The sequence below is a fragment of the Panthera onca genome, chromosome C2, assembly GCF_046562875.1.
Source record: "Panthera onca isolate mPanOnc1 chromosome C2, mPanOnc1 haplotype 2, whole genome shotgun sequence".
NCBI classification, from domain to species: Eukaryota; Metazoa; Chordata; class Mammalia; order Carnivora; family Felidae; genus Panthera; species Panthera onca.
Window position 1 is genome coordinate 47,592,791 of NC_138347.1, and position 16,902 is coordinate 47,609,692.

A 16,902-nucleotide genomic window follows, 5' to 3' on the forward strand; every position below is an offset into this window, starting at 1 on the left:
GCAGTGCATTTTCAGTTCTACCAACATGCCAAGCTTGAACCAGTCTTGAATATTTTCCTCTAACATCAGCTGGTCATAGGGAAAACCCCATGAGGCCATAGGTGTGAGCTGAGGAATACAACTGACATGGAGACCTGGGCCATTTGTTCATGTATTTATTGATGACTTCTGGGCCTGCTTAAATGTGATCTCATGTAAACCATTTCTATTGTTCAGTGAATTACTGATGTGTGCACCCGACTTTATCAAACCCAGGTCCTGAAGGGCAGCTCTGTTCATAAAATAATTTATGTTCCATTTTCAAATGTTCAGTTTCTACTAGAGCTTCATATCATTCCAGTAGTTGCTTTTTGAATGGTCGAGCTATAGAAGGCATGGCCTTACTCTAGAACCTTCGGAGTCTGTGCTGTGATTCTCCTTTTAGGTCTAGCCAGATTCTACACAGCATCATTATCTTTCACCTAGCACCTTGGGATCAGCCACATCATTAGGATCTGAGTGGAAAAGCAGTTTGTATCACAGCTTGGAACTGCTGCTGAGCCCTCTCTTCTCAAAACGAGGAGCCTTCAGGGGTGCCTGGGTGGCTCAGTTGGTTAAGCAACTGACTTCGGCTCAGGTCATGATCAGGTCATGATCTCACATTTGGTGAGTTCAAGCCCTGTGTTGGGCTCTGTGCTGACAGCTTGGAGCTTTGGAGCCTGCTTCAGATTCTGTGTCTCCCTCTCTCTCTACCCTTCCCCCACTCACATTCTGTCTCTCTCTCAAGAATAAATAAACATTAAAAAAAATGTTTAAAAAAAACTGGTAGTATTTTGAGTCAGTTGACTTAACTGGCATCCAATAAATGCCTTTTGAGGTCACTTGATAAATGGGTTAGAGCAGTGTTTATAAGTGGCTACCTATAAAATCCAGAAGTGCATCAAATACCATTTCTATTCTTAGTGGTAGGAGATGAAAGATGCAAGAACTTTTCCTTTATCTTGAAGGAGATATCCAGGCATGGATCCAGATATCCAGATATCCATATATCATACCTCAGGTACCCACACTCCTAAAAATGTGATTGACCAATGTTGCAGGCTCTTAAACATCTGTAACTTATCTCAGCCTTGGGCATACATGTATTTTACTAGGGCACTTAGAATACTTGCCATTTCCTGCTCCCTAGATCCAACTAATATGATATCATCAATACAATGGATCAATGTGATACTCTGAGGAAAAATAAAGTCCTTTTGAATTATATTATGACAAAGAGCAAGAGAGCTGATCAACCTTGGGAGTGTATATAGGAAAGCATTCACAGTTTTGAGTAAATATGAACTCAATCTTCCCAAGTGAATGCAAATTGCTTTTGATTTTCTTTCCTGCTGAGGATTTTTTTTTTAATTTTTTAACATTTATTTATTTTTGAGAGAGAGAGAAAGAGAGAGAGCAAGCATGAGTGGGGGAGGGGCAGAGAGTGAGGGAGACAGAATCAAAGCAGGCTCCAGGCTCTGAGCTAAATCACATAGCAAGTACTAGAAGCTATGTTGATAGATTCAATCAAAGATAACAACACCTGGTATCTATACTCTATGATTACATATACCGTTTAATTTTGATAGCCCATCATTTCTCATGGTCCATCTGGCTTAGGATCATCAACCCCCTGCAGCCTTTAAGTCTTTTAGGCGGACATTAATCTCTGCATTTCCACTGGTGTGAGATAGGGTTTCCAATTTACTATCTTTGCTCAGGAGTCGGGTGGAGGGAGGCAGTTTCAGGGACTTCCACTTGGTTTTTCCTACACTAATGGTTCTTACTTCATAGATCTGAGAATCAGTGTGATGGTTCTACCAGTTGCTAAATATATCCATTTCACTTATGCACTCAGCAACTGGAGAGATGACCATAAGTTAATTGGAGTCACCATGGCACAGATTTGGGCCAGGATTTTATCACTTTGCAACTATATGCCTACTCTAATGGGAGGTTATAGGATTTCCTGCATCAATGCAGTTCACCCTGTATTCAACAGCCCTTTAAAGAGCTGGGTATTGGGGCGCCTGGGTGGCTCAGTCGGTTAAGCATCCGACTTTGGCTCAGGTCATGATCTCGCGGTCCGTGAGTTCGAGCCCCGTGTCAGGCTCTGTGCTGACAGCTCAGAGCCTGGAGCCTGTTTCAGATTCTGTGTCTCCCTCTCCCTCTGACCCTCCCCCGTTCATGCTGTCTCTCCCTGTCTCAAAAATAAATAAACGTTAAAAAAAATTTATAAAAAAAAATAAAGAGCTGGGTATTTTCCATTTTTTCAATGTACCATTACTCTGAAGAAAGGCCACAGGTTACCTTGGAAAACGTATGAGTACGCAGTGCATACACTGGTGGCATTGCAGAGAACTTCTTCAGAAGGACTCATATTTCCTTTAATCAATGGGTTCTGGATTTGAGAACTGGCTCATATCTGGAAACAGGTCCAGAGACCGTGTTTTTCCATTTTGGCAGTTGACATCTGCCTTGTGCTCACCAGTTCTTAATTGTGTTGTTTCCATTGTTGTTACATAGGTCAATCAAGACCTCATTAACTTCTGATCTATCTTGCCCTTAGGAATATCCATGGTCTATAGAATATCATAGATACCCTACATTTTAAGGATCCCTGACTGATAATTACATTTGCTTTTGATGGTTAAGTGTTGCCAACTACCTTTGCTGTTCTGAAACTCTATCACTCACTCACTGACATTATGGCATCTCCTACTGTCATCTCTGGCCTGCACAGGACAGTTACCATTGAGCCCGTCAACTATGTCAATACCTACTCACTATTGCAATCTTACTGCTTTAATGAAAGGATGTCCTCTAGGCTCTCTCAGGGAACAGTCAGCTGGTAGGTTCTCTGGTCATACAAAATAAAACCATTCTAAGAAGCCCACTACTCTGAGCCTCCTGACCCTATCCTTAATAATCTGCCAAAGTAATTCTGACATCTCCTTTACTATAGATTACCAGCATGTCTAAGCTTCATGCTGCCATTCTTAAAGGGTGTTAGGACTTACTGAGACATTAAATCATTAGTCACTGCAGAGTGTCCCTATATCAATAACCTCTCTTCTACCCAGCTTTACACACTGCTAGTCTAGTACTCTCAAGATCCATTACCTTATGAAATTCTTGGTTCCTATTGACACATATATTAATCTGTAGCTTTTCTTGTGAATAAATAATTTTCTTGTGAATAAATAGAGACTACACTTTTTACTGTCTGTGCTAAAATCTAATTGTAGTTATTGGTGAAGAAGCAATGAGGGGAGGTGAGGGCTCAAACATGATCTTGTGAGGCAACCAAGATGAGACCTTAAATGATCTCTAGGTAATGGAAGGCCACTTTCTTCCAGCAAGGGGGAAAAGACCCTTCTCTGAATTCCCAGAAGGCTCAGAAATTCAGAGGCTCAGAGATCTCAAGCACATCTGCCCAAATGTCCCCATCTCAATCTCAGAGTCTCTCTCCTTCCTTTTTTGGGACTTGACATTAGCACAGGAAACATGTCAACCTGAGCATTCAATCTCTTTATAATTCTGCCACCTTTGAATCAAATTTTTGGCTGAATGGTAAGTACAGTATGGCCTCTAATTACAGGAAGAAGAATTTCTGGCTTTCTTAACATGTTCAGAGTTGATAAGAACCTATCATTCTCTTTCCCCAAAGCTGTTAGAGCAGTTAACAACACCCAGCCAACTCCACAATCTTTATAATTACAATTGCCCCATACTTTTTAAGTGCTGAAGTTATTACACACGACACAAGTTTTCCCTTCAATCTGTACCTCATCCTAATCTGCCACAGGTAAAGTGACTGTGTCTTAGTAGATGTGATGCTACAGTACACCAGAGGTTTTTACCACTCTTTTTCACCACTACCAATCACATCTTTGCTGCCATCTAATCAGTGTAGTAAAAAGATACCAAAATTTTGTCTTGAGGGTCTGCTTTCTAGGGTATTTCTAATTCTAACTATCTTAGTTTAGGTTGTTTCCAAAGCAGACCCTATGACAGACTTGGGTGCAGGTAGATTATGTGGGAGATGATCTCAGGAAGCACAAGTAAGAGAGTTGGGAAAAGAGAAAGAGTTGGGAAATACAGAAATACAGAATACAGAAATACAGAAATACAGAAAAGGTGATAAAGTGTCCATCTTGGGACACTTTAAGAAGCTGTGTAAAGTGCATCTCAGAATTGTCCCACTGAAGGACAGAGAACCTGGAGCAATTATCTACTAGTGCCTGTTTCCCTTTAGTTGCCCTTGGGAGCCTTAACTTCTTTAAATCTTGGGCTCAGCAAGCTCCCATGGTGCCAGAGAAGCAGACAGTAGGGATGCTCAGGGGGAGAAGCTGTCAGCATGATGGAAATGGTCTACCATAATTGCAAGGAAGCTTAGACATGGGCCAAGGGAAAATGGAGCAGGGTATTCACAGTATTGCTTCAAAATAATAGTGAATAATGAAAAAAGAGTGTGGTTTGAATAAAAGGACAATGTCTCTGCCCCCCATTCCTGGTACTAACTTCTAAAACCCTAGGAATTTCCTAAGTGATAAGGGCATGAGGAGCATCTTTTGTTCTAAGATTTGGTTTTTGACCCGGGCTCCTGACCCACAGAACTTCTAAATTCCTTAGAATTTCCTGCATGATAGGAGAGTCTTTTTTTCTAATAAAATGTCACTTGATGGGCTCCTGGAGTGGGGCTGGTTACCAGAAAGACCAAGTCATAGTTCAAAGCTTGTAACTTTCAGCCCCACTCCCCACTCTTCCAGGAAGGGGAAAGGAGTTGGAAATTAAGTTAATGAGTCATGCCTATGTAATAAAGTCTCCGTAAATATCCCAAAAGTATGGCATTCAGAGAGATTCCGGGTTGGTGAACACATTCACACATGTGGAGGGTGGCATATCCCAACTCCTGCACTTGAGACCATTCTGGACCTTATGCATATTTTCATCTTCCTGTTTATCTGTATCCTTTATAGAATAAACTGATAACCATGAGTATTTCTCAGTTCTGTTCTAGCTGTTCTAGCAAACGATCAAACCCAACAAGGAGGTCATGGGAAGCTCTGATTATAGCCAGTATGTTGGAAGCACAGATGACAACCTGACAATACGAGGTGGAAGGTGGGCTGTCTTACAAGACTGAGCTCTTAATCTCTGGGGTCTGTGCTAACTCTGGTTAGTGTCAGAACTGAATTGCATTATAGGATACCTCACTGGTGTGGTGTCAGAGAATTGTTTGATATGTGGAAACCCACACACCTTGTATCAGATGCCCAGTGAGTGTGATATTAGTGTAAGAGCAAAGGAAAAATACAAGAGTGTTTTTCCCGGAATATATACAATCTATTCTGAATCTACTGGGTTTAGCACTGCATATTGTTATAACTGAAAAGACAGTTAGTGAACTAGCAATTTTACCCGGAAGGTAAAAACAGAGATGACAGTATGGAAAATATGAAAAGGCTAATGAACACACTGTGGCATCAGAATATTGATAGAAATGACCAGTAGAGCAGAACATGAGGTCCTAAAACTATCCCACAAACACACGGTCACTTGGGTCTATGACAGAGCTACATTGCAGGTTATGGAAGAAAGGAAAGACAGTTTAAATGAATGGTGCTAGGACTACTGCTTTTCCAGAAGAAAAAGTGAAATTGGATTCAACCCTAATACCATCTACACAAATCAAATCCAAATACCATGGTAAAGAATAAATTTCAAGGGAACCCCTGGTTTCACACAGATGTCAAAGATGGTGTGTGGTGGGGAAGAGAGAGGGTGTGTCAGTGGTTATTTATTGTGGACAAAATCACTGTAAAGGGTCACTTGATAAGAAAAACACACTAGCAGAAAGATATCATGGCAACCTACCTGATTCATTTCTCCCCTATCATTTTTGCCATTAAAATGTCACTTAATGCCAGAGATCTGTCATTCCCCAAACTGGCAACACATCAGATCTCCAGAGTATTCTTAAACTGAATTCTCAGGCCCCAACTAGGACTTATTCAATCAGAACCTCTGGGAGGCAGTACCTAGGAGTTTGAATTTTTAATAAATCTTTCCAGGAAATTCCACCATAGAGCCAGAATTGGGAACCACTGTCCCAGATCATTATTAGATCTCAGAATTCATTGAGAAAATAGAAGCTACAAGACAGGAATGCCATTGGGGCGCCTGGGTGGCTCAGTTGGTTAAGCATCCAACTCTTGATCTCTGCTCAGGTCATCATGATCTCTTGGTTTGTGACTTTAAGTCCCAAGTCGGACTCTGAGTGGCAGTGCGGAGCCTGCTCAGGATTCTCTCTCCCTTTCTCCCTAACCCTCCCCCACTCATGCTCTTGCACGCTCTCTCTCAAAATAAAAAATAAAATTACAAAAAATAAAAAACAAGACAGGAATGCCATCAAATCTGGTTGCAACCAAGTGGCCCTGCTCCCATCATATTGCATCTCTCCCTTGGCTCTGGATCTCCAACTGTTTCTCTCTGTAAGAACCTGATTCCTATAATTATCCCCTCTCTTTCTTGACTCTTAGTAGCACACGTTTGTTTGGGGACCACTCTTCTTCCTTGCTTCCATGACATCACATCTGCCTGGTTCTTCTCTTCCCTCTCTAGCCACCCCCCCCTGGGCTCTTAGGTTTCCTCTATCTGATGTCAGAATAGTGGACACTCAGTATCTTAGTCATTTCAGGCTGCCATATGCTTTACCATTGACTGGCTAGCTTTCTCACAATTCAGGAGGCTGGAAGTCCCAAGTTCATGGTGCTGGCATGGTCAGGTTCTTGGTGAGGGCCCTCTTCCTGATTTAGAGAGGGCCATTTTCTTGCTGTCCACACATGCTAGAAAAGAACTAGCTAGCTCCCTGGCCTCTTATAAGGGCACTAAATCCACTCACGAGGGTTCCACCCTCATCATCTAACTACCTCCTAAAGGCTCCATCTCCAAATACCATCACACTAGCATTAGGATTTCAACATGAATTTGGGGGTGGGGTAGGAGGTGGGATATAGTCAGTACACTGCACCCAGGAACCCTTTCCTCTTCTCCGCATTGTCTAAGTGATTTCATCCAGTCTCACTTCTCTTCCATTCTACATCTACCATCATATTGCAAACAACTGCTCTCTTACTTGGGTAACTGCCACAGTCTCCAACCTGGTCTTCTTGCTTCTACTGTTCCTGCACACTAGGCAGCTTTGAAAATTCAAGCACATCTCCCAGCCTAAAAGTCCCCCATGGCCTCCTCATTGAAATCCTTACCATGGCTAAGAAGCCTTTCCAGGTCTGGCCCTGCCTCCCTTTCCATCTTCCTGTCTTGCCATGTTCCTCCACTAACCTTTCCACCCAGGTCACAAGTGCAGCTTATTTCCCTTACAGTACTTTTATCATTTGAAATTACCTATTGATTTGTTTGTTGTCTGTTTCCACCTCCTCTAAGAGCAAATTCACCATTTCACCCCTAAAATGTTCCCTCATTTTTGTTGTGCTAGTTTCATCAAAGATGATATCATACTTTCATTTTTTAGGACTTGAAATGATTTCTTGGTTCTCTTTTCCTCACCATTTTATTTCCAAACCATAGTAACAAACTGATGGTGATGATCTTCAATTCAGTTCTTCCTTTTTTCTATACTGTTTTTTCCCTATTCCAGTGGACGTGGGTCATTTTTGTTATGAAAGCCATAGGCAAATGGGAAACCACCTACTGGATGGGTGACTAGAGCAAGTTAACTTAATTCCTTGTGCCTTAGTTTCACCATCTATAAAATAGAGAGAATAACAATACAAACATGGAGAAGATGCTTTTTGTGCCCCTCAGCCCACTTTGAAATCAGCCCAGCAATGGGACAAAGTTCTGGGAAGTTGCTAGCATTCCACCTCAAGCATGATGAGTTACGTAATTCTGCTCTTCTGCCTCAGGACTTTCTCCAGTGGCAGCATAGCCTGGGAAGTATCTGGAAATTCAAATTCCTGGTGACAACCCTTAACCAATGGTGGATGGCAGTCAGTGGATAAATGCCCTAGACTTCACCTTCCTGAAGATAATTCTGAGGCAGAGTCTACATTGTTTCTCAGAGGATTCTCAAGAGGATAAAAAACCAGTTATATAACCAGTTTAATATTCATCCTTCCTTCCTTATCTCCTTCTCCCTGCCTTTATTCCTGCCCCCTCCCTCCCCCTCACCCGATCACATCCCAAATAAACTACTTGCATCCATGCCTGTTTTTTAGGAGACCCTAAACTAAAGTAGTAAATCTATCAGTTAGGGTCCAGGCAGGGAAAAAAACAAAGAAACAAACAAAGAAACAAACAAAAACAAACCCTTTAAGTTGTACAATTTAAAAAAATTTAGTAAAAGTATTTATGAAGATGAGGTAGGGTTAGGTAAACAACAGATGGCATAGAACCCAAGAACTAGTAAGAGTGGGAACCTGTTACTACCCCTAAGTCTGAGGGAGCCTTGGCCTCCAGTGGAAGGATAAGTGCCAGGACGAGTATGAGGTAAGCAGGTACCTCCAGAAGAACGTTTAGGAGGCACTTGCTCTCACATTTATTCAAGTGCCAGCCTGTGAGTGAGTGCCCCTTTACATTTTGCATATTAGGTCTCTGCTTGCGGCACCCTAGTCCCAGCCTTGAAAAGAGGACAACATAGGGTGTCATTTTTCTCTCATCTTTTGATTTCTTCCTGATGCCTCCAACTTGCTGAACCTAAATATGAAATCAGAGCTTAGGGTAGATTTACATCAGCCTTCTAGGAAATGGAAATGTAGAGAATGGTAAATGGAAAATATCCAGTCCAGCATAGTATCTCATGGAGTTAAGATGATTAGATGATTAAGATATAAAGTACTTAGAAAAGTACCTGAAACATGCTGTTGTTGCTGTTATTATCATCCATATGATTCAAAAGTTTAAATACATTATGAGGGGTTCATGGACTCCCTAAAGTACATGTATAGACTGGGTTCAAAAACAAAGAACCTCAGCCTTCAATTAAGTTCTTTTCATCATATGGTGAGCCTTCACAAGCCAGTCTTTAAACTTTTTTCTTCCCTTCTAACTCAGTCTTTCCCAGCCTTTTTACATCATGGCACCCATAGAAAATGGCAATATTTTAAAAAAGAAGAAGAAGAAAAGAAAAGAAAACGGCTATATTCAACACTGGAATGAAGAGATGAGCTACCCTCAACCTGAAGCAAATGGATCAGAAAGCTGACTTGGGAAACAAACTTATCAGGTTGTTTGGTAAATAAAACAATCAGAGTAAAGGAAGTTCAAATTCAGTGAGGCAGTCTGTAGATTTTGAGTATCTATTAATGCCAGGTACTGTAGTGGTCCTAGGGCCACAGTGGTGAATAGGAGAGATGAAATTCTAATCCAGAGAGGTGATAGGGGAGTGGGTGTGTGGTAAGAGGTAACTAAGGCATTTAAGAGGAGTGAGATAATGATTCCACTCCTTTTGTGTGGAAGCAAGACTGAGGAAAGAGAAAAGGCAGGGGAATTGGTTACAAGACTATTACAGTGGCTCAGACCAAGGTTGAGTGGTGGAAGTGATGAGAAGGTTAGTTAAAGGGTTAGATTTAGGATATATTTTGAAGATTGATCCCAACAAACTTACCAATGAATCAGATGACAAAGCAACCAAGAGGGCGATGCTGCCACTTACTGAAGTGGAAAAGGTTAGGTGAAAGGGGTTAGAATCCAGGGCACAAGAGGAAGACTGATCCTGGGAAAAGATCAGGGACAGTGGGAAAGTGAACTCACATGGGAAAGGCAGCAGAACTGTCTGGAAGCTGTGTCATTTGAGATTTGGGGTCGTGAATTGGAATTCTTAGTGAGTTCTTAAATAGCACCTAATTTAACTCTACTGAAAATACCTATTTTGTATAAGTGGATTTTTCCCTTATCTTTTACCTGTGCCAATAACTTACATTTACTTTTGTTCTTCTTAATCCTATCTCCTGGCCACTCCACATCCTAAATTTTGTGTTTACCAGTTCCTTAAAATCACATATGTATTTTTTGGTCTCAACAGTTTTTGGTTTTCCCTGTATTTGAATGTCAAAATAGCATCTAAAACTTGGCATTTAACTCAGCATTATGTTTCCAAAAATATATCCATATAATTCCGTGCGTTAATTCATTTCCTATGCTTAATTGAATGATGATGCTATAATATAGCTATCCATTTTCCTATAGAAACACATTTGGGTTGTTTCTGCTTTTTTGCTATTACTAACAGTGCTGTTGTGAATATTCTATAGTGTTCAAAAGTTTCCCAAGTATATCTATTTAGCAGCGGAAACTGCTGAACCATCAGGTATGTAGGTTTACCTTTACAGGGTTGTGCCTAATTGCTTTTCCAAGTGGTTATTACCAATTCACACTCACAACAGTCAGGTCTAAGAATTCCCACTGATGCACATACTCTCTAGAATTTGGTAATGTCTGATTTTTAAAAGAAATTTTAATGTTTATTTTGGAGAGAGAGAGGGACAGAGCATGAATGGGGGAGGGGCAGAGGGAGACACAGAATCGGAAGCAGGCTCCAGGCTCTGAGCTGTCAGCACAGAGCCAGAGGCAGAGCTCCAACCGAGGAACCCCCAGATCATGACCTGAGCTGAAGTCAGATGCTTAACCCACTGAGTCACCCAGGAGCCCCAGTGTCTGACTTTTTTTAATTTTGTCAATTTCTGCATAAAAAAAAGTATCCTATTGTGGTCTCTTTTTTACTTCCCAGTGTCATTTCATAAGTTTATTGGTCACCACACTTCCTCTTCCACACTAGTATTTCTTATTTAACTTTCCTTTTCAATAACCCATCAATCATCGAAATCTTCTGCCATCTACATTTTCTCATTAAAGGCACATTACTTTTGATGATTACAGATTATTTTATATTCCCCACATTTATACCTAATATCTTCCCTTTCAGGGCATTTAAGGCATACTTAAGGCATACGGATAAAGTCTAATCAGTAACGCATTTATAAGCCACCTATTAGGTGGATTTGGGGTAATTTTTTCACGTATGGCTAACCCTATCCTTATGATTAAGATCCTCTGTCCTTGTCATTTCCAAGGATCTATCCAATCATTCCTTTAGATCTTTATTCTTACAAATTCTATCTCCTGTACTTTTGTTGGTGACATCTGGAAGGAGGCTCATAGCCTACTCATCTTTAAACCACTATTCCAAGCTCTGTGGGTGTATTTCACACAATTTCGAATGATTTTTGTGTACGCAGACCATTCTGAAAAAATATTGTCCACACTTCCTTTACAGGAGGCCTCAGCACTCAGCAGCTATTTCCTGTCCATCTCTGCCAGTTCACATCGGAGGTGAGTTAAGAAGTACTAGTCTCTTACCTGTAGTTAAACAGTAACGGACTCCCTTCTTTTGTTTCACAAAACGCGGTAACAAACTTAATGGAACAGGGCGTAAGGGAGACGGACGACTCAACTCTCCGGACCACTTGTGTCTTTTCGTGGGTGAGCCCTTCCGGACCAGTCAATATTTTCTTAACTCATATAGTAAAAAAAGAGCAGTACACCAATCTACAGCAAAGGCCCAACATTCATGATCATGAATGCTTGTGCACGTTTCCTAAGAGCAAACTATACAAACACAGGCGCCCAAACACAGACACACAAACGAAAACATACCCACGTGCTGATTTTTTTTCCCGCTGCACAAGTTCTTTGAAACGGAACAGGGAAAAATTGTCTTAGCATCCTGTTTCACACTTTCGTCAATAGATTTTCAAGAGGGGGAAAAAAAAAGAAAGAAAAAAAAACTAAGAAAGTTTTTTTAAAGTTATTTAAAAAGATAATAATCTATTTTGGAGTTATGTGCTTTCTTGTCTTTATGCTTTTCTGAGGGTGAGTTACCAGACAGATCTTGCCCATCAGTACTTGTGTGGAAACTGCGACAAGATGGGCGGGGAGGCCTGCCCTGGGGAGGCGGGGCGGTGTGTGACGTCATCGCCACGGGGCGGAGGCGACGGTGTCTGAAGAGACTCGGCGCGTGCTGCCAACGCTGGCCTCCCGGCTTGGAAGCTGCTAGAAGACCAGACGCTGTCCGCTTTCCCTTGGTGGTCCACCCACACCTAGTCCCGCCTGAAGATGGCAGACGATCTTGGAGACGAGTGGTGGGAGAACCAGCCTGCAGGAGCAGCCAGCAGCCCAGGTACCCGCTCTGCCCACCCTGCTGCGGGGCCTCCTCTGAGCTCCCTCCGCCCCACCCCAAGTGCTTCGATAAGCCTCTGCCCCCGTCCGCCTCTGGCGGTCAAAGCGTTTGTCCCCGCGGTGAGGTGCCTACCTGTGGGAGTGCAGGAGCACCGCAGAGGAAGTGGTGCGAGAGCTTTATTACAACGTGAAACCGTGTGACATTAACTCAGTTCTGCCCGCCAGTCAGGAAGGAAGGACCTTTTTCCCAAGCTCTTCCTTTTACATATTTAACACATAAGAGATTTTTCGTGAATACAGGGAGTTTGGGTGTATTGGTTAAGGGTAACTCCTAGATTCAGACTGCTTCTGTTCAAATCGCAACTCTAGCTCTCTTAGACTGTTTTGTCTCCTTTTCCTCATCTGTACGTGAAGGATAATAATGCTAATTGCAAAGATTGTTGTGAAGATTAAATAAAGATAATACAAATGGTGCACTTTAGCGCAGTACTTGGCACCTAATATGTGCGAGGTAAATATATACTGTGTTTTTTCTTGCTATCATCATCATGTTATTTGGACTGTTAGACCCTGAAGGAGGTTTAGATAGAGATCATCCTGTGAACTCAACCATTTTATAGAAGAGGAACATGAGACCTAAAGATGTCAGGTTACTGACTTTGCACTTTTCAGATTCCATAAGGGTTAATATACAGTTACCTTTTTTAATCATTCTCCAAAGTCTGCCTCTCTTCTCTACTAGATTCTAAGATTTTTTAGGACAAAACCAAAATCTGATTCATGTGTACAGTCCACTGGGCAGTGTACGTGATTGACACTTGATCCATATATGCTGCAAATATTAATTTTGAAATTATGTGTTGTGAAATATCCATTAAAAAATGCAAAGTTCTACAGCATTGTTTCCAGAAGGGCATCCCTCAGGTACAGACTGAGCAGATGTCATTCTTAAAAAGGTAGCCAGTGTAATACTTCATTAAACTTTCTCTTTTGCAACTTGTTTCTAGGAAATATCATTCTGTGCTTAAAGGTACAAACACTCTTCTTTGCAGGCTGTAGTGTTCCATATTTACTTTAATAACCCTTCCCCCCACCCCCTCAACTGAGGCGTTTAAAGCTATATTTTATGGTGTGATTTAAGTATAGAGGTCTGTTAAGAAATTGAATTCCTTTTGAGTGGTGAAGGGGATCCTATTTCTTGGTTCTAGCCTTGCCTCTTGCCCCTTACCAGCTGTATGTCTCTCAAGTTAGTCACCCTTTAGAAGGAAAGAAATTAATGTGTATTGAGTGTTTATTATGTGCCAGATATTTTCATAAATACAAATTAATTTAATCTTCATAATATGCTTAAAAGATAAGTGTTACTTTCAATTTTATGGATGAGAATCTAAGAAAAGTTCAGTAATGTTCTTGGAAACATACAGCAAGGAAGAGGTCTGGGATGAAGTTATGCAAGTGTGCCTGAGTTTCCAAGTCACACTTTATCCCCTATTACTATGTGGCTTTGCCAAGCCTCAGTATCATGATATGTAAATTGAGGGGTCCTTAGAGATCATGTTTTTAAGGGTTTTAATCAACCAACAGTTGTAAACATTGGATCTAGTTAGAATTATAAAGTGCTGCAGCCTCCGTCATCTAGGTTGCCAGAATTCCCATCAAGGTAGTAAGTTAGAATCACCCTGCACCTCAGATTCCTTCTAGTTGTATGATTAAGGTTTGAAAATTGTTGACTTGAAGCGTTTCAGGGGCATTTGCTTAGTTAACTGCTTTTAAGCATAGTGAGCATTTAAGCTTCCTTGAGATCTGCTTGATTTTTTACTGGTGATTTGCCTAAGTAATCTGTATTGTATTTCTAAATCAGAAGAAATCACAACTGAACCAACTCAGATTTCCTTATTCTACTACATTAATGGTGTCATCCTAAAATGTGTGAACTATATTTTGTTTTGAAGGTCAAAGGGGAAATAGTGCCTTAAGTCAGAGAAAGGAAAGATAGTTGCAATGATGCCTTTATTCCGTTGTGTGCTCTGCTACTTGCTTATAAAAGTAAACCTATTTCCTTATGATCTGTTTTCCATTCACACTGTGGTAGCAAGAAGCATTTAGTCATTCACTCAATAATCTACATCTAGAACAAAAGCTCAACATTCACAGACATGAATTCTTATGCATGTTTTCCAAGAGCCAACTATGCAGATTCCCAAACACTGACACACACTGTGGATGACATCTGTCTAACATATCCAGTTATCTGCTTATTGTCTAAGGAAATCTACTATTTTTGCTGGTCTCATGTCTTCTTAGATGTGGTAAGTGAGAGGCTTTTACTGAAGCTCTCGATCTGTTTATCACCCTTTTTGCATACATCTTAAGGCCTATTCAGGACCTTTTTGCTAGAATCCTGCATTGCACTGGAGACCAGCATGGGACCTAGCACCTGGTGTTAGGGAGATGTTAGCTGAATAAGTGCACACATGCCTGCTGGATGCTATAGAGTTCTTAGTGATCATGTATATAGATAGACGTATAGTTTCTCACCCAGTTAAACATTTTTGAGAACAACAGGCCATGCTATTAGAATTTTGCTGGGACTGTCCTAGTCCACCTGGGATGTCATCCTTTTGACATTATTGTTGGTGGTTGGAGTCATGGTCCAGAATAAGACAACCGAGAATTGCCTCTGCTGCAGAGTGTGCAGCCAGTCTGCTTCACACAACAGAACCTAAGAGTCATCTAATGGCATCTGACATTTCATTTTATTTCCTTGTACTTATTTCCTTCCTTCCTGTCCACCTTAAGAAATTATTTGAAGTGATTTATAGTATACAGTACATGTATTAGAATCATAATTTCCAAACATTAATGCTAAAGTGAACAGGTAAAACGCCTGAGGTTTCATGTAGTTGACCAAACTGCACTTTCTCAGTATGAAGCTGAAAACTGAGAATGTCATTCCCAGCATGGATCTGGGACTCAAGGAGCAGAGCCAAGAGTTTCTGCAGTTGGAATTGGTCATGTGATTGTTCAATTACTGAAGGGAACATTGATCGTTTTCCCTTTTTATCCCCAAAACTTGCCTATTAAATTACCAAGTCAAGTGTCCAGCAGGCATCTCAGTATACGAGTCTGGAGCTCCTGGGTTGGGTCAGGTCTAGAGTTAGAGATTTAGGAATGACTGGCACATGTATAGCTACTTTTAAAGAGGATATTTTAGCAATTTTCCAAATTCTCAGCCCCTATTTTTTTGAGGAGTGCTTTTCATATGCTTCCCTAGCTCATTCTGAATCTTCAGTGCTACTTTTTACCAAGCATCTAACTAGAAAACTCAAGTGTAAACACACTTCTATATACAGTATAGGGAGACTATAGATAATAATACTAACTTAATTTGTTGAGTGGTTTTTATGTGCCAGATACTGTGTTGACTGCTTTATGTGTACTAGCTCATTTAATCTTCACATGTATACCATGATGTAGTTACTATTATCCCTGTTTTATAGGTGAGGAAATTGAGGCACTAGGTGGTTAAGTGGTTTCTCCAATGTTGTTTATTTAGTTGGTTAAGTTGGAAGGCTGTGATTCATAGGCAGGCAATCTGAAACCAGTCTGTGCACTTAAATTTCTTATAATTATTCTAATTATCAGTGGTAAGAATCTCATCTCTAAAATAACAATCCTTTATCAATTACAAGAGGCTCATAGTTTACAAACCCTTTAGTTTATATGCATCATTATCAAATTGTGTCTATTAACTCCTACTCTCCCAAAGTTTATTCTTTTAAAGAACATTGACTTCTCAGAGATACAGATAAGTAGGTTGTATCATTGGGCTTTGAGAACAATCTTTGCCAGGAAGTCTAACTTGATCCTAGAGCTCAAGACTCACACACCTGGCTGTCTTCTTCAAGTCTTTGCTTATTTAATAGCAATGTCAAATGAAAATGAGAGCCATCTACTGAATTAGTTGCTTTTTCTTCAGACTTCTCTCTCAGTAAATTAAATTACCAATTACCCAATTTCACAAACAAAAGCCTAGAATATCCTGATTTATTCATTTATTTTTTTCTTTCACCCCTCATGTCTGATCTATCAAGTCTTGTCTTTGCCTCTAAGACATCATAAATCCCTTTTTTTCCATTTTTCTCCTAACTCCCTCAGAATACATGTTATCTATGGTCATCATGCGCCTTAACCACTGCAATAAACTAACAGGGCTCCCAGTTCTGTCTTGTCCTTCTATGGACTGTTCTGTAATTCGCGGCCAGAGTGACCAGAGTGATCAGATCTCATTCCTGCCTAAACCCTCCACTGGCTTCCCTCTGACCCACACAATACAACCCAGGTTACTTACATGACTGGTATCTGCCAAGGTATTCTACTACTTACTCCCCTCTAGTTTGTGCTCTTCTACCCACACCAGCCTTTATTTTGTGCCTCAGTAGGCCAAGCTCATTCTGTCTTGGCTCTTTGCAATAGCTATTCCTTTTTCTTTCTTCCTGTATTTCTGATGACTGGCCTTTTCTTAGAACATTAAGACCTCAGTTCAGACATCACCAAAAGAGAAACATTTCCTGGTCAGCCAGTCTAAAATAGCCATCTAGTTGTTCTATTACATTATCATGTTATGGTAATTCTCAGCAGAGCACTTACCACCAACTATTATTTTCCTTGTTAAATTATTAC

At 40.8% G+C, this 16,902-nt stretch overlaps 1 protein-coding gene across 3 annotated transcripts in view; it reads left to right on the top strand.

Annotated features, from left to right (window-relative positions):
* The first annotated feature begins 12,004 nt into the window (after positions 1 to 12,004).
* The window catches only part of CMSS1 (cms1 ribosomal small subunit homolog), a 383,687-nt gene continuing 378,789 nt past the window's right edge, over positions 12,005 to 16,902 (top strand). Inside the window, exon 1 of one of the 3 annotated variants that reach the window (XM_078452930.2) lies at positions 12,005 to 12,220. In XM_078452930.2, the coding sequence (XP_078309056.2) occupies positions 12,157 to 12,220 (64 nt within the window). In that variant the 5' untranslated portion in view covers positions 12,005 to 12,156. The remainder of the gene's footprint in view (positions 12,221 to 16,902) is intronic. The other 2 variants (XM_078452929.2, XM_078452932.2) reach the window with 2 other exon arrangements.